Genomic DNA, 10,047 nt, shown 5'->3' with positions numbered 1-10,047 from the left:
ATGGACCTAGCATTATATATTGACTGGCCTAGTGTGGGGAAAGAAGGGAAATGTAAATAACCTGCTGAATGTGTTAATGGGTAAGCTCACCCTAACCGAAATGTAGGTTGGGAAGTGTGGACTCAGCATCTGCCAACGTACAGGCAGGCGATTCCTATGGGCCCCGTGGGTGACAGGGAGTCTCCACTCCCTTTTCTTTCCCCCTTTCTACTTCCCCCTTCCCTTGCTCCTATGGGCCCTCGAGCTGGTCCAAGAGTTTCCTCTTCCCTCCAACCATCTTCTCCCTCTTCCCTCAATAAACCTGGTGTAAAACCCTACACTGTTCTCTGGGTGATTTCTCAGAGCAAGGCTACCTGACAAGAACTACAAGAACGGTAATGGACTAACTCACCCAGTGCCACATGGCTAGTAAGTGGCAGGGTAGGATTTGAAGGTCTCTCTTCACATACTAAGTTGACTACATTTTCAATGCAGGTAGATGTGATTCCTCAATCTCAGACTATAGTCACAGTTGGTCCTTCGTTTTCTCACCATTGTTTAAATATTCCCTTAGTTTCCCTCCAAGCATTGCTTTCCTTATTCTCATCAGATTCAAGTGGGTCATGGTAATAAAAAAAGGCTCAAATGGAAGGGAAGAATTGTTTATACAAGACATTCAAAGCACAACCATAAAGAGAAGATTAATAAATTTAAACTGTGTTAAAAAGAAAAATTCTGTACCACCAAATATATCATACACAAAAATAAAGTTCAAGCTACAAAGAGGTTAAAGATATTTGCATTGTATATATTATTAAAAGATTAGTACCTGGTGTCTGCCCTGGCTGGTTTAGCTCAGTGGATTGAGCGTCGGCCTGCGAGCTAAGTGTCGCTGGTTCGATCTTCCAGTCAGGGTACATCAGAGAAGGAAAACTCTGACTCCAAAAAACCTCCGTTGCCTTGCGGCATACCTCTTCAGGGGAAAGGCTAAGGGAGTAAACCCCGACAGAAAATCCGGAGCCGGAGTCCCTAAGGCGGTTTGACGTTGTAGTCAACACCGGCAACTCCTGCGGCGCACCTGAAGCCAAGCTGTATTGACTCCGTCTTTCCCTTGGACCCTTCAGCTGCAAAGAGAGGGGGGGTCTGCTGCATGGGCAACAGCAGACCCTCCATATTACCCTGCCCAGGCTCTGTAGCTTCAGCGTCATCACAAGATGTCGATTCAACACGGGAGGAGACAGATACCATGTCACTCCCGAGTCGGACTGCACAGCCATTCTCGGCGGTGCAGGTAGACTCTTAAGAAGCTACACCATCGTCTCTCGAGACGGACGGCTGCCGACTTCAGTACCTGGTGCAGAATACATAAGGAGCTATTAAAAATGTAGAAAATAAAGATGAAATAACCCAGTTGAAAAGTGGGCAAAGAATATGGACATAAACAGAAAAGAAAAAAAAAAAAAGACACACCTTCAATTACCACTAAAACACTTGAAAATGCTTGACTACACTTGTAATGACAGCACAAAAACTTATATAAGAACTGAGAATCCGTTTTACAGCATAAGATTGGAAAACATTTTAAAAGTCTGACAATTACAGGGTATGGCAAAACTAGGTTTACAGTTGTTCATATGGAAAATAATACAGCACTTAATACTTAATAAATAATAATACAAGAATAAATTGTTTTGCATACTCAAACTGTAAACCTACTTTTGCCCCACCCTGTAGTGTGTTGACAATAATGACTGACTATAAATGGGTAATGCAATCTAGCTATATTTAGTAAATTTAATGATGTGCCTATCTTATGACCCAGAAATCAACATCCTCAGTACATACATGAGGGGATCTCTTGAACCCATTAACACATTCAGAATTCTACAAAACAATTTATTGCTGGACTTTCATAAAATAAGAAACTGAAAAAATCTAACTGCCCATTGATAGTAGAATGGATAAATAACTTATAACATTTATATATTGACATAGAAATTATTAGTGAAACGTGCTGCTGCATAATTTAGCATGAATAAATCTAACAATATTTAATGTGAACTAAAATAAATTGCAGAAGGACACGTACCCTAATTTCATTTATGTTAAGTTTTAAGTCTAGCAAAATATTATTATATAATTCTGTGGATACAAAAGCACCAGAAAAATGTTAAAACTCTACATAAGGAAAATAAACATTAAATTACATTAGACTTCAATACAAGAAGTGGGGAGAAGAACAAAATCAAGTGGGGAACACTCTATTTTAGAATATCTGAATGTCTGAAATATCAGAAACAAAAGTAGCATGTGTGAAAACTTAATAAATGATCACTTATGTTTATACGGAGACCTTCCTACACCATTCTATTTTTGACTGTATGTTGAAAATAGTACATAATTAAGAGATGCATATTGGTTTAAAAATCCTAAAAGAAATACGGTGTTTCATGAAAAAACTTGTAAATGAGGATTCCATTGGGCCAATGTTATCATCCTAAAATTTTTTCTTCGAGTAATAACCTGAGATACCCAGAGATCTTTATTGCTATATGAATTGCATACAGGCAACAAATTCACTTGCTATGATTGAGAAGTTTCTGAATATAGTTGGGAAATCATTAAGCATGATAAAAATCTAACAAACAGTCATTGCTCTAGCATAATTTGATAATTCTGTCTTTTACAACTTTTTACCAGTGTATTATAGATGGGAACATCCAGTTTTTATTGACTTTACAGAACAATACCAATGCCTTCTTGTATTGTCTTAGAATTTCTATGGAGTTTTTTTTTTTTTCATTCACTGACATGGTAACTAACATTCCTCTAAGTTCAACATGTGAATTACAAAACACAAAACACTCAATAACTGAAAGTGACTTGTTAATTGAAAGTATTCATTAATAGATCAGACAATAAAGATATATTGCACGTCTATGACCAGAATGTTTACTTTATTTAACAAACCATTTCTTCTGGATAACTTTCCTGATTGCTTCTTTAACATCTTTGTTCCTCAGGCTATAGATCAAAGGATTTAACATAGGACTCACAAAGATATAAAACACAGCTACAATTTTACCCTGTTCTACAGATGTCTCTGAGGGGGGCCTCAGATGCATGCAGAACAGTGTCCCATAAAAGATAGTGACAGCTGTCAGATGGGATCCGCAGGTGGAGAAGGCCTTGCGCCTCCCCTCAGCAGAGCGAACACGCAGAATGGCTGTGAAAATGAAAATGTAGGAGATGAGAATCATGGTGAGAGAGCAGGCGAGGTTGGAACCAGCCACCACGAACATCGCGGTTTCCTTGACATAAGTATCTGAGCAGGCAAGGACTAACAGAGGGGGGTCCGCACAGTAAAAGTGGTTGATTTCATTGGGTCCACAGAAGGAGAGACGAAGCATCAGAATGGTCTGGACCAGACCATTCACAAAGCCATAAGTATAGGAAATCAAGACAAGAGAGATGCAGACCCTCCTGGACATTTTGCTACCATATAACAAGGGTTTGCAGATGGCCATGTAGCGGTCATAAGCCATCGCTGTGAGCATATAATATTCTGTGATCACCAAGGCAATGAAAAAGTGGAATTGTATAAAGCAACCAATGACAGAAATGGTTTTCCTCTTGGATAAGAAATTAACCAGCATCTGAGGAGTGACATTGGTGGCATAGCAGAGATCTAGGAAGGAGAGGTGAGTGAGGAAGAAGTACATTGGAGTGTGAAGTCTGGAGTCACTCCTGATTAACAAGATCATGCCCACATTGCCAATTCCTGTGATCAGGTAGATGACCAGGAACACCGCAAAGAGGATAGGCTGCAACTCTGCTCTATCTGTCAGGCCCAGGAGAATGAACTCAGTCACCGCTGTGTAGTTCTTCTTTGACATTGTGTTTGCTTGGCTTCCAAAGAGGTCTAAATAGGAAACAGAGATTCATGCCTTTTCTCATTCATCCATTATCCCCATCATATTATCTGATACTTCCTCCTCTTCTCTCAAACTTGTGAATACATGTGGCATGAAGAAGTAGCCTAGTAAGCATGCAACTGATGTTTTAAATATCTAAATTAACATAGAGCTGTTTATACGAAGGTGGTCATATTTTTAAATGCTTTCTGCAAATCTTTTCATATTGGAAAAAACTTCCTTTTCTGCAGCTCTTTATCACATTTGTTCATTTACAACCTTCTTAAGCATTGCTTTTCTTTGGAATTGGAATCTCATTTTTCTTCCATATACCTCAGTGTGGTATTTAAAGCATTATCATTGAAACCCATCTGTTTTTTAACTGCTGAATGGATTTATGGCAGTGGAACTGATGAATGGCTCACACCCTTATAGAACTGGGATGTGTGTACCTTGCCCTCTACACTCAAGTGTGTTTTCAAGTTGTTCCCGCTCCCTGCAATGTATGTCTTTTGCACTTATTGACAAGGGTAATAAAATGTACAACAAGTCACCTAAATCAGCAAAACCATAATCGTTTTGTAGCTTTCTTTTCCTAAATTCATAAGATTATAGTTATAGCCATAACAGACAAATACTTTTTTGTGCTGGGATTGTATTTTAATAAGTATTTGTATATTGAAATTTTAACCGAGAGTCAAAGTAATTAATATTTCATTCATTTCTTTTGTGAAAAAAAAAAAACGAGGCAATACAAACAATAAAGTTTTCATATTATTCAACTGATTAATTAGTTTATGGTAATAACCTCGCTTTAAAGAAACAGAACACATCCTACATGACTTAAACAAGGAAAACTCAGTGAGAAGTAAGTACTTGCAGGTAGAGAGAGTGGCTCTGGGGACTCCCGAGGCTCGCACTCTTGACGTTCACCCTGACTCCGAGGCTCTCTCATGCAATGCTCGCTGCCACTGTCCAGTCGCCCAAAGAGTTTAGAGGTTGGTTTTTAGCTTTCATGAGGATGCTGTCTCTTTGGCATGCGGTCACAGTTCAACGTAAGTGGAAAAATTAATATAGAGAAAACATCTTCATGAAATGTATTTTTAGTCATTTTAAATAATATAGATTATAAACCTAAAACTGACCAACTGCCTACAACAGAGGTACAGAACATTATAAGGCAAGATGCTTATAATTGTACAGAATAATAGTGCTATAACTCAGAATGAACAAAATAGAAAGATTATGTATACCACCCCTTTATTTTATCCATGAATCAAGAGGGAATAAGCATGACTAGTTGCTGAAATTCAGTGACTGTTTAACAGTTACTGGGAGTTTGCTGCCAGACTCCTTGGTTGGATATCTCATGTCCTCTACTTACTCTTTGTGCGGCTTGGGCAAGTTATTCATCTCTCTGTGCCTAAGATTCCTCACGCATAAGATCTGGTTACTAATAGCAATTTTCTCCACGTCAGGGAGTTAGTTACAAGGTAAACATTTTAAAATATGGCTGTCATATAGCACTCAATAAGTTGTAGCTACTGTTATTATTTGGTGAGAAGTCAAGGTCTAGCCTAAAACAAGATGATATAAAGTCTGAGGTCCTTCGAGACAAGTTTATCTAATCTAGAGCTATAGCCTCAGTGGCACCTAGACCAGTGCCTTCTCAACTGGAGGCAATTGAGGATTATTAATGAATGACTCTGGTCTTTGGTCTAGTTCTTATCTCATTATAAATACTATTGCATGGTATATTTATAAATACTTGTACTCTGAGAAGAATAAAATGTAAATCAAGATATTTGCTAGTTCATCACAATATATTTGGGCCAACTATTTTTATTAATTAAGATATCTATTTCTAGATCCCAAAATATATTTTACAATCACTAATCCTACCTGTGAAAGAAGAGTGATTTCCCAATGACAGCATAGATATGAATAACCTGAAGAGTTTATAAGAGAATTATCATATAAGGATCAAATCCCTATGGTTCAATTAGTCCTGGCACAAAATCATCCAGCCTATACACAATCACTGCTGTTTTATTCTTTTGCACATCCTAAGCTTATTGAAGACATAATTTTTTCCACTCCCTGATATCACCAGGGAATCACATCTCCCAAGAAAGATGAAGCCATGGGATTTCTTATTTATTTTAATTTATGCCTGAATATCTTAATTTTTTAACTTTAGGGAAATATTAAGTGTTTATGTTTACAACATGTAAGATAAAATAGTGTATAGTATAGTGGGAAAGTTTGGAGTCTGAACACCATTAGAAGACCAATTAACTTTTGTTGAACTAGGACCAGTCATTTTCCAATTCTGACCCTGTGATTTCTTTTTCAATGGGAACAATAATTCATAGCTATGTGAACACTGTGAATATATAGATAATACAGATGTCCTGGTGATTCTCCCTTTGGCACCCTACCCCATCCAGACTGATGGTCTTTTCTTCTTTACTTTGCTTTGTTCACCTGAAATTTAATTTTATGATCACAGCACCAGGGCTCCACTGGTAACTAGTTTCTAGCACAGTTTGGCTAATGAGAGAAACCAGCAGATTTCAGAGGTGAGAAGAAGAGAAAAGCAGCTCCATTTTTACCTTCTCTCCAGCTTCACAATGACAGCACTAGAGTGACTGCATCTTTTCAAAGGAAGACTCGTAATGAGGTATTTGTTGGAGAAGAAATTGACCTGGTCTAGCTCTTCCTGGGCTCTGGTGTCTGCCCAGCGACTGCAGGACTAAGAGTAAAAAATTATTTCTGCAATTTACCCTCCAGTTGCTTCCACTTCTTTGACTGCTTTCTTTAACACTGCTTATATTCTCTGTCTTTTCATTAAATTCCTTTTAAACAATGAGTAAAATTCTGTTTTATGCTGTGTCCCTCCCTGGCTCAGGCCAGGGCAGCAGCCACAAAATAGTGATGCAATAAATGCTGCAGTAAAAGTTGTAGCAGTTACGAAAATTATAGTAATAATAATTATTAATTTTGTTAAAGTTTGGGGATTTTTCTGAGTCCACCTTTGGAGGTTACCGGGCCATTGAATTACCCTCTTTCTGGAACCTGAATTAATCAAGGATTGAGCGTCGGCCTGCGAGCTAAGTGTCGCTGGTTCGATCTTCCAGTCAGGGCACATCAGAGAAGGAAAACTCTGACTCCAAAAAACCTCCGCTGCCTTGCGGCATACCTCTTCAGGGGAAAGGCTAAGGGAGTAAACCCCGACAGAAAATCCGGAGCCGGAGTCCCTAAGGCGGTTTGACGTTGTAGTCAACACCGGCAACTCCTGCGGCGCACCTGAACCCAAGCTGTATTGACTCCGTCTTTCCCTTGGACCCTTCAGCTGCGAAGAGAGGGGGGGTCTGCTGCATGGGCAACAGCAGACCCTCCATATCACCTTGCCCAGGCTCTGTAGCTTCAGCTTCACTGGAGAGGACACTCCAGCGTCATCGCAAGATGTCGATTCAACACGGGAGGAGACAGATACCGTGTCACTCCCGAGTCGGACTGCACAGCCATTCTCAGCGGTGCAGATAGACTCTTAAGAAGCTACACCATCGTCTCTCGAGACGGACGGCTGCCAACGAGCAACGAGAGAATGTGGCTTTAGACATGTTTTTCGGTACCTTTCCTCTGAACTGAAGTCACCCAGATACAGCAGAGTAGTGGGCTAATTCTTACTTTTTCCTCCCTTTCCAGAGCCATGATCAATCAGTATTTCTCTTTGAGATGAGACACTTACATCAATCACAGAGAGGACAAGAGGATGCTTCCTACTGACAGCTACAGTAATTCTTTTCCTTATCACCCCAATTTTTATTTACCTTTTCAAGGGAAGTATGTGGGAGGTATACAGAGAGAAGAAACTGAAGTGTACTTTATCATCTTTCCCTTAAAGTCATTTAGAAACTTCTGCATCAATCTTTGTAACATAGTTGGCACCCACTTGTCATCTATTTATACATTCCAGAAATCTTAGTCACTTTTGATATCTTCACCTCTATGACTGTTTAAATATCTCAAGTCAAATTTTTCTATGTGAAGAAAAAGAAAAACAAGAACAGGAACAAGAAAAGGGCAAGAGGGAAAAAAAGGAGGAGGAGGAGGGAAGAAAAGGTATTTCTACAATTGAGAACTTCAAAAGTTTACAAGTATGCTTTAAAAGGATGAGATGATTCATTTTCTTTGAATTTAACAAACTTTTATTAATTGATTTCTTAAATAAAAATTTCAACTTCAGGGAAGTGCTATGAATGCCAAATTCAAAACTGCCTGAAACATAATTCCTATTAAACATTTTAAACCCATATGGTTTGGAGCATTTTCAGAACAAGCACAGAAGTAGCTAAAAAAATAACTTCTGATTGAAACGTCCTTGAAAAAATTATTTAATTTATTCAAGCTTCAGGCTTTTCATCTGTAAGAAATAAATTATAATATTGATATCACAGGAATATGGCAAATGTTAAATAAATTTTGTTTTTCCTTGGTAATGAATATGTACAGTGATCTCTCACTTATTGCAGGTATTACATTCTAGACCACCCGCGATAGGTGAAAATCCACCAAGTAGGAACATTACATTTATTTTAGTATTTACTGTACAGTACCACAAAATCCTGCGATATAGCGAAAAATCCACGATAAATAATCAGTTAAATCTGAGAGTCTAAAAATTGATTTCCTACAACTTGCACTTTAATTCACAAGAAGAAGTTACTAGTAAAAATGAGATACATTTCTGTTTACATGAAAGACCACTAATCACAACCTTCTGCTTAATCCCAATATCAAAATCAGAACTATGTGTTTTTGCATTTACTGAAAGACTGTGGACATCTAATGATTAACTCACACATTAAGATCCCATCCAGTAAAACGTAACTTTTATAAACAACTCCACAGGGAGTCCTAATGATGTCCCACGGGTGATTTCTTGACAAAAGCTTCAGGAATTAATTTCCCAAAGTTATTCATTCAGGGATAAATCTTCCTACTTTGGGGACCCTCAGGAAGGTTAAGGAATCACTCTCCCTCCACAGTTAAGTCTGATAGTTCTTAAAATCAAGAACTCATAAGAAATACTGTTTGATTTTTTACTCTTTCAATTTTTGAAAATGAAATTAATAGTGATCATAAAAGTTGCCTCATTAGGAGAAGAGCATGGGCAGACGGCTGTCAGACTCTTTCTGACAAGGACAGTAGATGACTTGTGATATATTAGGAGGTCAGACAGGCCTTGAAATCCTCACTATTTTACTTACAGATCCATTTACAACACAGCCAAGATTTAGAGAAGGTTACGTATTGAACTTTAGCCAATTCTTGGATTTCCAGAAGTACACACATCATACTTTTAACTTGTTTATCTTCTCCAAGCCTGGAGTCTAAGAATTTGGCATGAGAAAATATACTTTTACTCCATATGCCTTCAATGATTTCATATGCTTATTTTTAAAAGTTTACGGGATTTGGGGTAAATGATTAAGGGTGAGGAAGAAAAAATTAATCTGAACACTTTTCCTTCCTCATTTGAAGAGGCTTCTCTTGGGATTTTTTCCAATTTAAATTTGAACTGAAATTTTAGCAAGGATCATCAGAACAAGTTTATATTGCTTTGTTCAAGGGAATACACTTTTCTCTACTGTGTTTGTATCCCTTCCCAACATTGCTATGGATTTTATTGACTTCCCAGCTGAAGCAGCCAACTTGGCCGAAGTTCTCAGAAAGGATTTCACAGGGCTTAAACTTTTTGTTTTCTTTCCCCACATTGTACATAGATCTTTAATTCATACTTACCATAAGCATCATTGAGTTTTTTTCCAATAATTCTATTATTTAATGTGTAATTATTTTATATGTTAAGTTAATATTTTCTTCTTGATATTTTTATACCTCCCATTTTCTCACTTGTTTTCCTCTTGGAGTGATAGAGAAGCACTGAATGAAGAAAGGGGTCTCTGAAAGATTTGAACTATGCTGTGATGTGAGACTGAAAACTTCTTAGACACCAACACAGACAATCTGTGCTGGCATTTTTAAAACTGAACACTTTAGTGAGAATAATAACACATGGCTTCTTCTCTCCCATCCCCTCACTTCAGCTCATAAATTAAAATATAGCTATACTAACTCTACTTTC

General features: G+C 37.9%; 1 protein-coding gene across 1 annotated transcript; it reads right to left on the bottom strand.

Annotated features, from left to right (window-relative positions):
• Positions 1 to 2,936: 2,936 nt before the first annotated feature.
• Positions 2,937 to 3,875, bottom strand: LOC150017808 (olfactory receptor 5M5-like). Its single transcript, XM_090267535.1, has one exon. It carries the CDS (start codon positions 3,873 to 3,875, stop codon positions 2,937 to 2,939), a length of 939 nt encoding a protein of 312 aa, XP_090123661.1.
• Between the last annotated feature and the right edge of the window lie 6,172 nt (positions 3,876 to 10,047).

The sequence above is a fragment of the Furipterus horrens genome, unplaced genomic scaffold (genome assembly GCF_987537825.1).
Source record: "Furipterus horrens unplaced genomic scaffold, mFurHor1.1.pri manual_scaffold_2, whole genome shotgun sequence".
Taxonomy (NCBI): domain Eukaryota; kingdom Metazoa; phylum Chordata; class Mammalia; order Chiroptera; family Furipteridae; genus Furipterus; species Furipterus horrens.
The sequence above is the reverse complement of the archived record's forward strand: the minus strand, read 5'-3'. Positions and strand labels throughout refer to the sequence as shown.